Source organism: Prionailurus viverrinus, chromosome F2, assembly GCF_022837055.1.
Source record: "Prionailurus viverrinus isolate Anna chromosome F2, UM_Priviv_1.0, whole genome shotgun sequence".
Lineage (NCBI taxonomy): Eukaryota > Metazoa > Chordata > Mammalia > Carnivora > Felidae > Prionailurus > Prionailurus viverrinus.
In genome coordinates, this window is record NC_062578.1 from 49,730,405 (window position 1) to 49,748,317 (window position 17,913).

The 17,913-nt window shown below is 35.6% G+C and overlaps 1 protein-coding gene across 1 annotated transcript in view; it reads left to right on the plus strand.

Moving 5' to 3' along the window:
• Nucleotides 1-6,822: 6,822 nt before the first annotated feature.
• Nucleotides 6,823-17,913, plus strand: part of RIMS2 (regulating synaptic membrane exocytosis 2) — a 322,108-nt gene continuing 311,017 nt past the window's right edge. The window contains exon 1 of the mRNA XM_047842737.1: nt 6,823-7,742. Coding sequence (XP_047698693.1) covers nt 6,914-7,742 — 829 coding nt within the window. The 5' untranslated portion in view covers nt 6,823-6,913. The remainder of the gene's footprint in view (nt 7,743-17,913) is intronic.

Here is a 17,913-nt window from a genome sequence, read left to right on the forward strand (position 1 = left end):
ATTAACAGTCTTCAAATTCTTTACTTTCAATATCATGATTCTTAAAAATTGTATAGGTCTTAAGAATTAAAAACAAATAAATATTAAAGCTTAAGTTTCCATGTAAGCTTTCACTGTCTTTATAAATGTTTTCAAATATTTTATACCAGATTATATTTTCAGAGCCTGAATGATTTTTTTTTTTTGTAGTATATGTAGTTGGTATCATAGGTAGTATAATAACACAAACTACATAGCATGGTTAAAGTTGTAAATATGGTAGAAACATGATGAATTGTTACACAGTATGTAAGTTGAGACTGCCTTTGGGAAATTGTTGAAAATGACTTTAATTGGGAAAGAATCTTTATTTGGAGTTTTTCTATCAGTCAATCTGAGTTTTAGACACAGAGCTTTAAAGAGACTATTTGGTAATTTCTTGCTCTAATCAGAGTAACATTTATTATAGAGGATATAGTGAATATATAGCTAGAATATTTAGAAATAGATTGAATAGTCCATATGACAAAATAATTACAAGCAATGAACAGAAATGCTACCCTATAATATGGTGAGAGAGAAAATAATTGTAATAACCTAGATTTCAATAAAGAGGTAAGATGAACAGATATGAGGCACATATAAAGTGAATATAAATATATATATACTGATATTGTTATATCAGAAATAGGGATTGATTGAAGCATAGAGGTAAAAAGTAAGGCACCATATGATGTCACAGATACATTTTATTCTAAAGAAAGGCATAATTTTGGATCCTGCCTCTTAATATCTCAGCGTCTTGGAAGGATTAAGTGACATATAACATCTTGGATGAATTGTCCCATTCTTCTGAATTATAATTTGTGCGTGAAATAGTGTTAAATCCTTTATGATTGTTTAGAAAATTGTATAATTTATCATTATATTCTTTTACCTATTAGATGTTTTCCACCTAATAAAAATAAATGCTAAGACTTGCTTATAAAGGGCAGTAGGGAAGATGGAGATTAGTGATATAGTACTTGAATTTTCATAGGTTTTCTTCAGTTCCTGAAAAAAATATATGGCGTCTAAGAAAACACAGCAGTTTTAATTTAAAGGAGAGTAAAAATGAAGTAATTCATGATCTAGTTGGTAAAATTATTTGACAGAATATTTTAATATTTTGGACTAAGTGATAGCAGATTCTTCATTGACAAGAGTAGTCGTAGAATAAAACTTGCCTCGCTCCCAGCATAGCTTTAATATACTATAAGTACTATACCTTAAAATGCATCTTTAAAAACTTAATTTCATGTTAAGTAACAGTGACAATAGTTATCCCAATTTCAGAAATCATGAGCACTGTTCTATTTTTACTTAAATCCAGTACAAATCAGCATCTACAGGATGATTCAGATGCTTCAGGCAAATTTCATAATCTCTAGAACAATGTGATTGCTGGATTTAATGTTGAATTCAATTTTTCTAAGGTATGATTTAGCACTTAGATGACTTTCTAAGTGCTAATTAATAATAGGCTTTCTTTTGGAACTGAATTCTATGATAAATATTATTTACCAATAAAATAGAATATGTTTTTTCTATTGTAAAGGCTCACTATAGTCACTTTATTTGTACTCTACTTACTTTCAAATTTATGTTCATTCCTCAGGGAATGACATGTTTTCTTCGCTCTCCCTCTGTCCCATAACACCAAGTGTGATGCTAAATGTATTACTAGCATCCCCTAATTTACAAAGAGGTTTTGTTTTAAATGTTTAATTGTAAAGTGATTGACACTCAGAGTACATTTGCCAAAGAAATCATTTTATAAACGATTGTTGGATTTTGAAGCTCAACAACAAAAGCCAAAGTAACATACAACATGCACTACTAAGAAAAGCAGTTCCTTCCTTTCCCTGATAGTGTTATCACTGCCAAGACAGCAGTAGGGGAAAGAGAATAACTAGACTATTTTAGCAAATTGGTGGGTTTGGGTATAGAAGGAAAGAGCATATCATGAAAAGTAGAGATCATCTAAGGGAGAATTAACCAGTTCTTTAATTCAACAGATATTTATTGAGCATCTATTATGTGCCAGCGTCCATAGACCCAGTTGCTGTTCCTAATGAACCTTCTTGCTTTAGAGTATAATATACATTCCTGGATAGAAATGGGTAAGATTACTTAGGGAAAAAGTATAGTAAGGAGGAGGAAGGCCACTGTTAGGTTGAATTGCCTTCAAAATATCCAATTTCTCTGTTAGCATTTTCTGATTTATTTATTTATTTATTTATTTATTTATTTATTTATTTATTTTTTACTTTCTTTTATGGCCTTAGGTCCCACATTTTAGAGATTAATTTGTATTAACAATCTTAAGGCATGTAAGTTTTTTTAAATAATATTATAAAGCCAATACCCCTTCATTCTGATTTAATCTGGTCATTTTTCTTTTGACTCCCAACTGGGATCAAATATAATGTGGAATTGGAATTTTCTCAGTTTGAGAGCATGAAATCTTTTGAAAAGGAGGGGTACAGGAAGAGGCTTGATGGGCTGATTTTAGATGGATTCTAGAGATGAACTACCTGGAAAATCTGTGATTTATATCAAACAATCAAGAATTTGGTAGATTTTATATTTTATAACACAGTTTTCAGTAAACAACAACAACAAAAACCAAAGTGATAGTAACTGAATGAGAACACCCAAAACATTTCCAGTGAAGTTGTATATTTTATATGAATGGGCTGCACTCAGTGTACCTACATTACTGAGGTCTTGGTTCAAATGTACCTTTTCAGGAAGACATTTCTTACCAAAAGTAGCTTCCTTCAGATACATTTCATAAATTTGCCCTGTTTCAATTTTCTTTCATAGTATTTACCACTGTATAGAATTGCCTTTATTTGTTTAGTGCCTAATTTATTTGCTGATTGTCTTGCCTATCAGAAAGAAAGCTTATTTAGGGCAGGGGCTTGATGTGTCTCTTCTCTAATGTAGTTCCAGCAACTAGAATCATAGCTGGCACATATTAAGCCCTAAATTTAAGTATTTGTTCAGCGAATGAATTAATAGTGGAACTACAACGGTATGATAGACACAGTCCTTCCTGGTTCAAAATTTAAAGTCCAGTGGACAATACAGAACACTAATTAGGTAATTGTAAATAGAATGGGGAATAGAAGTGTGCTGGGGAAATACAAAGGCACAAAGGTGAGCTCTAAGTGATGATCTGATCTTACTGGTCTATGGTAATGAGGTAATACTGCTTTCAAAATTTATATACTTATAGCTAGCTATAAAATTTCCTTTTCAATCCACACTGGATTTTAGGGAAATTAGAATTTATTTAAACAATGAGGGGATGGTCAAAGTGGGCGAGAGGGAGTGGGAGATACGTGCTTCTAGTTACAGAATGAAAAAGTCACAGGGATAAAAAGCACAGCGTAGGGAATGGAGTCAATGATATTGTAATAGCGTTGTATGGTAACAGATGATAGCCACGCTTATGGTGAGCACGGCGTAACAAATAGAGAAGTTGAATCACCACGTTGTATGCCTAAAACTTATGTAACATTGTGTGTCAACGATACTCAAATAAAAAAGTTTCAAAAATAAATGAAGTTAAAAAGATCGTTTTCTTATGTTTCTTACCTGAGAAACATTAGAATCTGACTCTTGAAACAGTATAATCTCTTGATATTATATTTGGTTTATGAATAATCTGTCTTTTTAGAGACAAATATATTTATTGACTGAGGTTGGAAAAAAATAACACCCCAAAATGTATTTGAATTTCTGACATAAAGTATGCATCTAATGGAGGTTAGATGGTCAGTTTAGAGGAACTGATTTAATTGCTTATTCTTTAGAGTTCTCTAGAGAAATTCTCTTTTATTTCAGTTAGTTTTTTTTTTTTTAATTTTTTTTTTTCAACGTTTATTTATTTTGGGGACAGAGAGAGACGGAGCATGAACGGGGGAGGGGCAGAGAGAGAGGGAGACACAGAACCGGAAACAGGCTCCAGGCTCGGAGCCATCAGCCCAGAGCCCGACGCGGGGCTCGAACTCCTGGACCGAGAGATCGTGACCTGGCTGAAGTCGGACGCCCAACCGACTGCGCCACCCAGGCGCCCCTCAGTTAGTTTTTTTTTAATAGAGTGAGTAGATATAAGTGGCCAGTTAAAGAGATGTGAATATGTTGAAAATTGGCACAGTTAATTTTGACATTTTGACAGAAGTGTCATTATTTTTTTGCTATCCCTAAAGCTTTCATTTAGGCATATTAACTTGATGAAGTTATGGTGTCAGTATTATAAGATCATAGTCCCTAAGAAATGGAAGAGTTTTAGAATCATGCGCCTTCTCAAAATCAAGGATCCTCTCTTATCATTTCTTTATTCCTAATCTCTATTATAGTGTGTGGCATTTAGTTCTTACCTAATACATATTTGTTAAAATAATATATGAATTAATGTGTATAGTCTAAAATATAGACTTTCAAAGGTTAAATGGCCATATAGGTTCAAATAACTGGTTAATAACAAAAACAGAACCAAGAAACTCAGATCCCTTAATTCTGTTCTTTTTATGACACATTGCCACCATGCTAAATTATTTTTTTTCTTTCGTTATATGTAAAAAAAAATGACAAAAAAGTAAAAGGAATTATGTATAATGGGCACACATATATAGGATATTAGGTAGGTTTATGCTCTATTTTGAGTGCTCTGTTTTGATTATGTATTTTATTTTTTAATGTATTTTTTTAATGTTTATATTTGAGACAGAGAGGGCGAGCAGGGGAGGGACAGAGAGAGGAGACACAGAATCCAAATTAGGCTCCGGGCTCTGAGATGTCAGCACAGAGCCGGACGAGGGGCTCAAACTCATGGAGCCCCGTGAGATCGTGACCTGAGCTGAAGTCGGCCGCTCAACTGACTGAGCCACCCAAGCACCCCTGATTGTATATTTTAAACCATAGGAGTCTATGGTTTTATGTAGCAAAACCAAAAAGATTCAAGTCGTAAATGTTTTATATGTAAGTGTACATTTACATATCAATGTAAAAAAAAATCACGTCCACTTGCCTAATCATAAAACATTTAGGAAAACAGACCAGTTCGTTCATTTTCTGTAATACTTTGTCCTTTGTGGTTCTGGGGAGAGTTTACCCTGGCTATACCTTTGTGTGACATTGAAAGGTGGAAGAGTTACAGAAGCTGTTATTGTCCAGCAGCAGTTGTTGGCAGGCACACGGGCAGATGTGAAAGTCTCCGTGGCTCCTGGCAAGCTCCTGTTAATTGACCACCCTCATGCCGTAGGCAGCTGAAATAATTGGTGGCAAACTCCCCAAAGACTCTTGAGATTAACAGCAGCTTCCTAATGAACATTTTGAGAACCCTTGTCTTTTGTTCTTCAGGCTAAGAACAGCAGCATTAACTTCTCTGGCCTTCACTCCTTTGCTGGTTCCGTTGTGTGGCTTTTGACTGTGTATTAAAGCCCTCACTGTATTAAAGCCTGGAAAACCTAGAGTGACTCCTGTTTTTACTAACCAATCTTAATTGGTACATTGGCAGGCTGCATTTCAGATACGGGGGAAAGAGATTCGACGACACAGAAACTGTAGAGGAGCAGGAGGCTGTTCCTGGGTTGGGTTATTCCACCTGGATCCTTTCTCTGCTCTTGCTTTTAGGCCAAAAAATACATATGTATATACTATACACACACACACACACACACACACACACACACACACACATCATGTAAGAAATTCACAACTGAGCTATCCAGTGTTGGTCATCTTTAACTTCAACTGACCCTGCTTTTTTATCATCTCCCGTTCATATGTCCTGGCAAAAGTCTCTGTAATAGTAATTCTTAACTTCTGTCATCTCCACGCTGCTTTTCGTGGCTAGTGGTTGACATTTAGCTGGGTTTGTACCAGGGAAGAGGACAGTGTGAATATCTTGTTGACAAAGAATATTCTGTATGATTACAGGGTCCACTATGTTGTACTAGTGTTAGAGGGGCAGGTTGAGAACTTAATATACGGTCTGTTCTTCTGAGGCTCTAAGGAAGTATGAGGGGTCAGATGGGATGACAAAGAGAGGTGTCACTGAGCTGGCCTTAATCTCAGTGAAGATGGAATAAAAATAGCAGTTCTCTGACTTCTACAGAGATTTTTTTTTTCTTTCTGTGATGAGTAAGTCATTATTTTCAGTATGTTTTTTAATTGTGTATCTCAAGTTAGAACAGTAAAGAAAAGTTGGAGATATAATGCTAAGATAAAGATTGAGCTGAACCAGTACTAGGAGTGATATAAGTAGCTGATGAATGAAAAATGATTTTTAAGAGCCAGCATTTAGTTTTAGCCAGAAAGTATTCAGCTCTTGAGCCAAATCAGTTTGACTTCATTATATTTTCAAGTGACTTCATATTGAGGTGTCAAGAATAGAGAGAATGTCAGGTGGAATTTTTCAGAGCCTCTGAAGAGCAGTTGGGGGATGGTCGAAGTGCATTGAGCAAAGCAAAGAAATCACAGTAAAGTCCATTTTGCAGAAGCAGAGTATGGTGCTGTCTTATTTCAGGGCATTTAAGTATATTCCATATGTAGTGTGCAGGCATTGAAGAACCATATCAAAAGTACCTTTAAAATTTCCTATTTGAACTGAATAAAATGAATATTAGTAAAACTTTTATTATGGCATGACTGTAAAAAGCTTTTTTTTTTTTTTAAAGTGGAAGAACTATCTGAATATAATTCGTCAACCTGCCAGTGAATCAGTAAAATGTTGAATTGTTTAGACGTTGCTCTTCTCATCAGTCTTTTTCTTTGGTTACTTAGGACACGAAGTCCCTCAGTATCCAGAGATCAGAATAGAAGATACGACCAAAGAGAAGAAAGAGAAGAATATTCACAATATGCTACTTCAGATAACGCCATGCCTAGATCTCCATCAGATTATGCTGATAGGAGGTCTCAGCGTGAACCTCAGTTTTACGAAGAGTCTGACCATATAAATTACAGGGACTCCAACAGGAGAAGTCATAGGCATTCCAAAGAATATATCGTAGATGATGAGGATGTGGAGAGCAGAGATGAATATGAAAGGCAAAGGAGAGAGGAGGAGTACCAGGCGCGCTATCGAAGCGATCCGAATTTGGCCCGGTATCCAGTAAAGCCACAGCCCTACGAAGAACAAATGCGTATTCATGCTGAAGTGTCCCGAGCGAGGCATGAGAGAAGGCATAGTGATGTCTCTTTGGCAAATGCTGAACTGGAAGATTCTAGGATTTCTATGCTGAGGATGGAAAGACCATCAAGGCAGAGATCTATATCTGAACGTAGAGCTGCCATGGAAAATCAGCGATCTTACTCAATGGAAAGAACTCGAGAGGCTCAGGGACCAAGTTCTTATCCACAAAGGACCACAAACCACAGTCCTCCCACCCCGCGGAGGAGTCCAATACCCATTGATAGACCAGACATGAGACGTACTGACTCACTACGGAAACAGCACCACTTAGATCCTAGCTCTGCTGTGAGGAAAACAAAACGGGAAAAGATGGAAACAATGTTAAGGAACGATTCTCTCAGTTCCGACCAGTCGGAGTCCGTGAGACCTCCACCACCAAAGCCTCATAAATCAAAGAAAGGAGGTAAAATGCGCCAGGTTTCATTGAGCAGTTCAGAGGAGGAATTAGCTTCCACGCCTGAATACACCAGTTGTGATGATGTGGAGATTGAAAGTGAGAGTGTAAGTGAGAAAGGTAAGCCCTGGATTCCAATCACACTTGAGCTGTAGTTGATTCCATGAGGGCTTCTTTTTAGGCTGTGTTGGTGATTGACATTTAATAGATATTACTACCTTTGGAAGTTTCTTAATGGTGCTGGCCATGTGAAGAAAAAATTCACATAAAAATTTTAAGAAGTGGATATCTTCTGTTATTCTTGTGGAAGAAAAGTCTATTGATTTTTTTTTTTTTATCTATTTTGCTTTGTTTCTGAAAATTTTCTTGCATCACTTGATGCTGTATTAAAAAATACCTATTACCTATAGTTGTAAATTAGCATTTTGTATGTGTTTCTTTTGGCAAGAAACAATATGTATTTACTCTAGAATAGCTGAAAAATTCCTCGAAGTGTAATGAATGAAATACAAACTATCCATAATCTTTTCTCCCAAATATAACCATTAACATTTTGTTGCATTTCTTCCGTTTTCCTATGCATTATATTTTACATGTTTATATATATAATTTTGTTCTGATTTTTTCAACTGATATCATATCATTAGCTTTTTTCCAAAGCCATTAGATGTTCTTCATAAATATGTTTTAAATGGCTGCACTAATAGTCTATTATATAGATGTGTACCACAAACTATTCCTTTATTGGGAGGCATTGCATTTGCTTCCAATTGCTAGCACAAATGATATTATAATGGTTATCTTTATATAAGAACTTTTGTCTAATACCTGAGAATTTCACAAATACATACTCATGCTTTGATTCTTACAAACTTTTGGTTCAGAATACCAACTTGCTTTCCAGAAAGGTTATAATGCTCCATACTCCTGTCAGATGTGCTGAAGTTTTGTCTCAAGATACCAAATCTTTGCAGTTGCACAGGGTACAAAATGCTCTCTGTCATTTTCATTTGAATTTGGTTGTGCAGTTGAATGTTTTATATGTTTGTTGGTGTTTGATTATCTTCTATGAATTGTCTGTTCATTCCTTTTATTTCTCCTGCCCATGTTCCTATTGGGTATTAATTAGTTTTTCTCTTAACTGATTTATAAGAGCTTTTTATATGGTTAGGATTTTTACCCATTTAACTGTCATCTGTTTGAAATGTATTTCCCATTTTGATGTTTCTCTACTAGTTTTCTGTGGCCATTTGGAAATATTGAATTTAATATAGCTGTTTTTGCATCTATGGTACTTTTTTCCCATTTCTTTTATCTGTAGAATCTCTTTACTCATCCCCAAATCAGTTAAATATTTAGCTGTGTATTTTCTCATGTTTTTATTATTTACTTTTTTAAACTTTAACTTTTTCATCTTTTTGTAACTTATTTTGGTATATGCCAAAATATACCAGATAGGTGAGTATCTAACATGAATCCCCTATATCACCCACCCTCTTGCACGACACACACACAGTTTTCTGGCACCTCTGATGAATAATCGACTTCTTCATGAGAATCAACAGGAATCAATAAATTCAAGAAGGCAGCTAGATATGGAATTAATATGGCATTATTTTGTACTGCACCAAAAATAATTAGTTAGGAAAATGAATGAAAAGCAGTTCCCATTCTGCCCAAAAGACAGAAGATGTGATTTTAAAAATAACCAGTAAGAAATTTAAAAAATAACTAATAAGAAAGCTATAAAACTTACTGACTAACATAAAAGAAGATAGTCATTGAGTGAGTAGGTATTCATTTCATGTTCCTAATTGGGAAGGCTAAATATTATAAAGATGCATGTTTTTTCTAAACAGTGTCTTGGGGTTAATGATATTTTAGGCATAATCCCAATTGGTTCCTGTATTTTATTTTTAAAAGTGAATCTGGAGGGAGGGTGTGCGGGAGAAAAATGTTAACTCTTTTTTTTTTTTTCCCTCTGTGCGTTGTAGGCTCACTGGGGACTAGAGATGGTAAATTAGACCGACAAAAGACAGATTAAGAGAGAAACACGTTTATTATGTGGATTGTGCATACCTGTGGGAGCTTCCAGCTACTTGAAACTTAAAGGGGGTGGTTAGAACTTGGGTTTCTATAGTATGTTAACAAAAGAACAGTAAATTTTTAGAGAAATGAAAAGACTAAGGAAAGGGACTTTGAGTTTCTAGGTAGCAAATCACAGGAAGATAAACGTATGAGTGAACTAATAGAAGATAAGGGTTACCTAGTAAAATTTGTTACACAGACTTCTCTGGAGCCATCTTTTGCCTGGTAGAATAATTAACTTCTGTCCTTCCTTATAGAGAGGGCAGAGGGGACACATTTACAGATATATATCATACCTATTTTAGGCTAATAGGGGGAGTGCAAGGAGCTTTTCTTGTATCTGCTTCTTAGTTGCCTTCTGCTCAAAATAATCCTTATGCCAAAGTGGCATATTAAAACAAATAAGTGATAAAAACATAGAAAGTAGCACAAACCAAAGGGGAAGGGGTAAATTATTCAACAAATGGGCTTGGACAAAATGTAAATACAGTGAGGAAAAAAAGTTAGACGCTCATTTCATACAAGTTGCATGGAAATTATAAATAATAAGAAAATTGTGTTTATTAAAATAGATCTATAAGAAGAAACTATAGATCTTAATTTTATCATAGAGCATATAGAAAGTTTATTTCCCACAAGCTGTAATACTTCCTTAAGTATAATCAGTAGTCTTTAGTTTGGTTGTTTTCCATGTTTGTCTGAGTATATCATAATATTAAGAGGTAAGAAAAAGCTTGGTTATCTTTAATGGATTAGTTTAGATTCTGTTACGTACTTCTATTATTCTTTGCTAAAGTAATGTCTTCAGTTTTACTACTTAAAGATATAAGAAATAAACACATAAAAATCTCACACAAATAAAAAGCTATATGAGTTGAATGAAAATTTTATGTTATGCTATTTAGTAGAACTAAAACATTTATCAAATACAGAAAGAAATGAAATGTCATTCACATCTGTATCCTCCCTTACTTGAACTCCTAGTAGACACCTAGACATGGTTCTCCTTCTCATCTGCCTAATAATCTGCTTTACAGGGTATGGTTTCTCCCAACATGTATTTCCAGTAAACAATCATAATTCAGCTTTGGAGGAAGAAATTTAAATAAAATAACACTTTCCTGTTGGATATTACTCCCAGTAATAGTATTCAGGGAGGTGAAGTTATAGCTGTTGAGAGACTGGGACAGAGATTAAACTTTGTCATGACTTTTCATCATGAGAGAGGCATTTTTGGTTGCTTGTGGAAAAAGTATCAGTCTGATTTTGGAATACGCTACTTATAAAGATATCTAACGTTATGATTCATAGCCATCATTGGTAGTTAACTAATGCTTGAAAATTCTTCCTAATAATTAAAAAGGTTTCATTAGGGGCGCCTGGGTGGCACAGTCGGTTAAGCGTCCGACTTCAGCCAGGTCACGATCTCACGGTCCGTGAGTTCGAGCCCCGCGTCAGGCTCTGGGCTGATGGCTCGGAGCCTGGAGCCTGTTTCCGATTCTGTGTCTCCCTCTCTCTCTGCCCCTCCCCCGTTCATGCTCTGTCTCTCTCTGTCCCAAAAATAAATAAAAAAAAAAACGTTGAAAAAAAATTTTTTTTTAAATAAAAAAAAAATAAAAAGGTTTCATTAGCAGCATTCCCCCCCCCATATGCTTATATGTGGACACATCATTTTGATGAGGATCAACCAACTTTTAAAAGATAGTTATTTCCTTGCTTTATTATCGCTAGACTAAATGACCCCAAAGAATGTGTTTAACAACTGAGACATCTTTCTCATTGTCTTTACATTTCTGTCTCTTTTCATTCTTGTGCACAACCTTTCAAAAATGTGGAAAGCAAATTTGGATCACATAATACAAAGTATTAACCAGAATTGTATAGACAGCACCAGGCAGCATTCTTATTGCAGAAGGATTCTTTGCAAGCCCTTGTATGTCATATTACAGCATCTACAAAACAGCAGGGTCTTTCCTGAGTTTTAAATAATGAAATTCTGTAATTCACAAGAAGCTTATAGTTTAATTTTTTTTCCCCTCTGCTGTCCTGTTGGCTAGCCACCTTCTTCTCCTCCTCCTCCTCTTCCTCCTCCTTCTTTTTTCCCTAACTTCACCTTTATTGGTGTTTTGGTGGCTTTGGCTCTTGTCTTATTCATTTGTCATTTGTCTCTTTGGATAGATCTTATTATTCTAAATATACAGAATTTCAAACTTATAATAGATGTCATTTCATTCACTAAGTTCTGTTAAATGCTGCTGATAATTACAGTCTATGAGTGATTGGGCCATTATTCGTGAAACAATAAATGGAGAAGAGCTCTTTATGGAGAAGAGCATGGGTTTTAGAATCAGAGGAGTTTAAATCCTGGCTGTGAAATTCATTAACTGCATGATCTTCTCCTCCCTATTTAACTACTCTAGATCTGTTCCCTTATCTACTAATGTGATAGTGTGTTCATTGTTTGGTAATTTGTCGAAAAATAGATATTAAAAACATTTTTAGATTACTTACTAATGTTCCATGACGGTCAAAAATAATCAAGACTTTTTTGAGACAACTTTCAAGAGTTTTGAATGAGTGTATCGTCATGGTTACATGGATTGTGGTCATTTATGTTGGTTTTGCCTCTTCTAGGATCTGCCACATGTTGAACTATGCTTGTATTTTTAGGCTAAGAAGAATATACTTTTTAGTTTGTTGAGATATAATTTTGAGACGTAAATCCAATGTGTTGCTAAAGACTAGGCACCTACTTATTCCTTTTTCAGCCAAATGCTTTTTAGTGTCTATTATTTGCAAGATGTTGAATTGGACCTAGTAGAAAATACAGAGATGAGTAAGACATAGTTTCTACCCTGAAGAAACTGAGAGTCTAAAATAACTAGCAATATAAGCCCACTGTATTATAGGTACTTTGGACTTAAGGAAGATTTCCATGTTTTGTAACACTTCTCTCTTAACTAGGACATAGTTTGCTTTTCACAGTGCTATATTGATTACTTCCTCATAGTTTGTGTTGGGTTAGAAACTTGCAAACTGATGTTTTTCTTTTTTTTTGTCTTTGGATTATGGAAGGAGAGAAGTCTTAGATTGCTGATGTCATAGTACCTCTGAATCTAATTGTGAGATCTCTCTCTCTCGAAGTTTAAAGTGTATTTTTCGGGGCGCCTGGATGGCGCAGTTGGTTAAGCGTCCGACTTCAGCCAGGTCACGATCTCGCGGTCTGGGAGTTCGAGCCCCGCGTCAGGCTCTGGGCTGATGGCTCAGAGCCTGGAGCCTGTTTCCAATTCTGTGTCTCCCTCTCTCTCTGCCCCTCCCCCGTTCATGCTCTGTCTCTCTCTGTCCCAAAAATAAATAAACATTGAAAAAAAATTAAAAAAAAAAAAGATAAAGTGTATTTTTCATAACCTTTAAAAAGTGCTATTGACTTTCCAGTTTTGTCTAGTCTAGAGGAGATTTCTCAGTTTCAGTACTATTGAAATTGGGGCTGGATAATTGTTTTGCAGGACTGTCTTGGGCATTATAAGGAGCTTAGCAGCATCCTTGGCCTCTACCCACTAGATGCTAGTATCATCCCCACCCCCAGTTATGATAATCTAAAATATCTCCAGGTATTGGTACATATCCCTTGTAGGGCATAGTCCCCCAAAGCCACCTCCACCTTCCATTCTTAACCTCTTCACTTATTTTCCTTCTCTCCTCACTTTTAGAATCAAATGAGAGAGTCATGGCCAGCATTTAAAACAAAACAAAACAAAACAAAACAAAACAAAACAAAACAAAACAGAGAGAGAGGGAGGGAATGAGGGAGAGAGAGACAGAGGGCGGGGGGAGGGATTGGAATAGGATAGAGTAGAAAATATCAGACTGGAGTGCACCGAGTAAGGGTAAGTGATCTGTAAAATCATTTTTCTCTACAGGCCCACAATATAAAATATATATTCCTTACTGTGGATTATGGCCAAAAATGTCTTAAAGCTTTACTCCCTTATATAATACTTTTGTGATTCACTTGATGCTAGTGTTTCCTGCCTTCCCTCCACCCCATCTCCTTCTAGACTTGGAGAAAGGTCTAAAGATGATGTTCAGTGGCTAATTGATGTATTGTAAACACAATACGTTTTCTTATTTGATATATTTTAATCTTAGTATTATAATGCAATGTGTTTTTCACTTTAATTACATAGTCATGTTGTCAGTCATTTGCCCAACTCACAAAATTCAGTTTGATTTTTTTAGAGAGCAGTGAGATCATTGTGAAGAGTTTGAATTTCCTCTGTCTTTCAGGTTCTAACCTGACCTATTTTACTTGGTTGTTACAGATCTCTTTTATTTCTTTGTAAAATCTTGAGGGACTGGGCTGGTAAATGTTAGCATACATGTATATGGCAATCTTTTAAGTTATAAATTAGGAAAATGTTTGATTCAATTATTAGACTCTTGAAAGTAGCACATCGTTTAGCTTATTTTGGAGAAGGAGTGAGTGGAGATGTAAAGGTGGAGCAAATTGGAGAACAGACTCAGAACAGGAAAAAGGGAAGATAGACTGCAAATCTCCAGATACAAGCATGAGTCGTAAAGTATGAAAAACAAACTCTAAAGAAATCAGCTTTATAAATACAGCTTTCTCTCAAAAAATAAATAAACATTTAAAAAAACTAATGATGAAATATGTTTTGTAGATAGAAAAATATAAAGCTTTGTGAAAAACAAATTATTCATTGATACACATAATAGAACAAAATACCTTTAATGCTGCACAAGCCAATTATGTTTGAGTTAAAAAAGCATTGAAATAGAAAAGTTGGGTCTAAGACTAATTCAATATTTCAAGCAGTATTCAGTAAATTCATTCTTCCATTCTTTATTTGGTTCAACTAGGATATATTAAATGTCAATAATCTATAGTACTAGAATATGAAACATGAAATATGAAAATATTTTTATGACCCTAGAATTGCTTTTTTATGGAACACAAGTAAGAGCTTGTGCTGTAAATTTGACTGCATTTATGCTAGCTGGCTCATCCAAGAAAATTATACATGGGTGTGGATTTTGTTTTTGTTAGCTCATGCTAGAAGTGATCTGTTTTCGTTTCTAGGATATATCCCTGAGAAGAGCTTTTTCAGGAAATATTTGGGATATGTTTCAAAGCAGACACATAGCTCAAATTATTGCCATATATAACCTCATTTTCCCTGGAACAGATTATCTGCCTCTTTTTATGGGGCTTAGCTTTGTTAAGAACTCTTTCAGAAGTGATTAAAGTGAGCCTGACATAATAAAGTTCAAGTATGGATTCCTGCTGTGTAAGATTGATGTTAGTTTTATTAACAGAGGACCTAATGAAATAAAGGTAAAGGTTTAATTTCATAGGAATCTAAGATGCTCCTGATACTTTTGTACAAATCTTGAAATAATAATTATAAATAATTCATGGAATGGACTGTTGAATAAAATAGTAGGATCTATGAAAATCACAAACTTTAGTCAATGACTAAAACAATAACAATTTAGACTATATGTAAGAAGAAGGGTGTCAAAATAAAGAAGTGGCTAAAAGAGAATAAAAGATGTTAAAATTGTGGGTTAAGAATAAATAGATATGAATTAAATACTTTCCAGTCTCTTCAAGCCAAATGTATTTTACATCTTATAAATGTAAATATAAAATGATTATATTTTACAAAACAGTACACATATTCAGAAGTGTGTGTGTGTGTGTGTGTGTGTGTGTGTGTGTGTATTTATGTGCAGTGTCAAAGAGCAGACTGAGCTTTAAATTTTATTCTTTAAAATTTTTTTAAATTTATTTTTGAGAGAGAGAGACAGAGCACAAGCCGAGGAGGGGCAGAGAGAGAGGGAGACACAGAATCCATAGCAGGCTCCAGACTCTGATCTGTCAACACAGAGCCCAGTGCAGGGCTAGAACTCACAAACCATGAGATCATGACCTGAGCTGAAGTTGGAAGCTTAATCTACTGAGCCACCCAGGTGCCCCTAAATTTTATTCTTAGAGATGATTCTATAAGCTACTTTATTTCAGCACATCCTGCACATGTTGAGAATTTTTTAAAGAAAAAATTTATTTACCGTGGGACTGCTAACCTGTGCTTTGTAATTAAAGATACCTAGGGTTTGGGGTGCCTGGGTGGCTTAAATGGCTAAGTGTCTGACTCTTGATCTCAGCTCAGGTCTTGATCTCAGGATGGTGAGTTCAAGCCCTGTGTTGGGTCCATGCTTGGTGTGCAGTCTACTTTATATATATAAATATATATATATATATATATATATATATATATATATATTTATATATATAAATGCTGCACACCAAGCATATATATATATACATACATACACACACATATACACCTAGGGTTTAATTAACCTGGAATTTGTGTCTCTTATCCTGTTCTTGAGATGGTAGCAGAGGGTGACTCTCCAAATTTTACTAAGGAAACAGAAAATATGTGGTTCTAATTTTTTTAAATTTTCTCTTTTTAAAGTACATTAATTTTCAGGGGGGCAGAGAGAATGAGACAGAATTCTAACCACAGAATTCTGTGCTGTTAGTGCAGAGCCCCATGTAGGGCTTGAACTCACACACTCACATGAGATCATGACCTGAGCCAATATTAAAGTCAGATGTTTAACTGACTGTACCACCCAGCCACCCCTGTATTTTTTAATGATAGAATTGGCATTTCTTTTTTTTTTTTTTTTTTCAACGTTTATTTATTTTTGGGACAGAGAGAGACAGAGCATGAACGGGGGAGGGGCAGAGAGAGAGGGAGACACAGAATTGGAAACAGGCTCCAGGCTCTGAGCCATCAGCCCAGAGCCTGACGCGGGGCTCGAACTCCCAGACCGCGAGATCGTGACCTGGCTGAAGTCGGACGCTTAACCGACTGCGCCACCCAGGCGCCCCAGAATTGGCATTTCTTTTCTTTTGCAGTTTTACTTCTCTATTGCGAGTCTCTATTTATTGAGTCATTGTCATCATATTTCCCTGTGATTCCTTGACATGGTTTTTTTAAACATATTTTTAATAGCTGCTTTAAAACCTTTTTAATAGCTGTTAAATCTAACATCTGTGTTCACGCAGAGTTAGTTTTTTTGTGTCCTTTTTTTCCTGGTTATGAGTCACATTTTCCTTTCTTTGCATGCTTCATAATTTTTGGTTGAAAACTGGACATTTAAATGATGTATTGTAATGACTCTGATTTCTTATTCATTTTCCTGAGGATTGTCTTGACTTTCCTTTCTTTTCTTTTTTCATTTTAAATCTGTCCCCACTGTGGTATATATCTACTGATCTCCCTGCTCAGTTTGTTTTACTAAAGTGTGTGTGTGTGTGTGTGTGTGTGTGTGTGTGTGTCCACTTTCCTACAGGTCATTCCTGTGTCTGCGTAGACTAGTTGTTAGCCAAAGATTTGGGTAGAAGTCATGCTTTTAAGTATTTTGAGTTTGTAAGGCTTCTACCCTTGGCCAATCAATCTGTGTGTAGTGTGGGGACACCTTCAAAGTTCAGCCAGTTCTCAGGTCACTCTTAGGTTTTACTTCCTACCAGGCTCTTTGGACATCTCCCTGAACATGATGTCATTTCCTAGTCAGCCTGAAAGTGTGGACAGTTTTTCTAGATTTTCTCTGTGGGTCTATTGATTCCAGTGTCTCCCTGTAAAATTTCTGGTTGGTTTGCCATTTACCCTATATGGGACTGCAGTCTTAGACTAGTAAAACTGCTCGTTTTCTATTTGTTTCCTATTGACTTTGCCTCTTCTAGGTGACAGAGCCATGGGTTTTCATTCCTACCCCAAATTGAGTAGAAAAGGTATGGGAGCAGAGCTTCTGGTCCTGCCAGACAGCCCCACACTGCTATTGATCCTTTCTATAAACCCCTTCTTTTGTATGCACTATGCCAGAAGAGGGTTTTGGGAACAATCCCAGGTAAGAAGGTAATAGACTTCTGTTGTTATTATCTGAACTTCCAGCAGTGTTTCACAATGTTTTCTGTGTCTTTGATTTCCACAGCCATGCAATTGTTGTTTTTAATAATTTCATCTAGATTTGTACTTGGTTTTCATGAAGAGAACTAGTTAATACTTCATGCCAGGACTCCTCCCTCTCATGATTTTGTGAGTGCGGAATTCAGACAGGATTCAGTTGGGTAGTATTTCTTCTTCGTGTGGTGTTACTGAGTTTA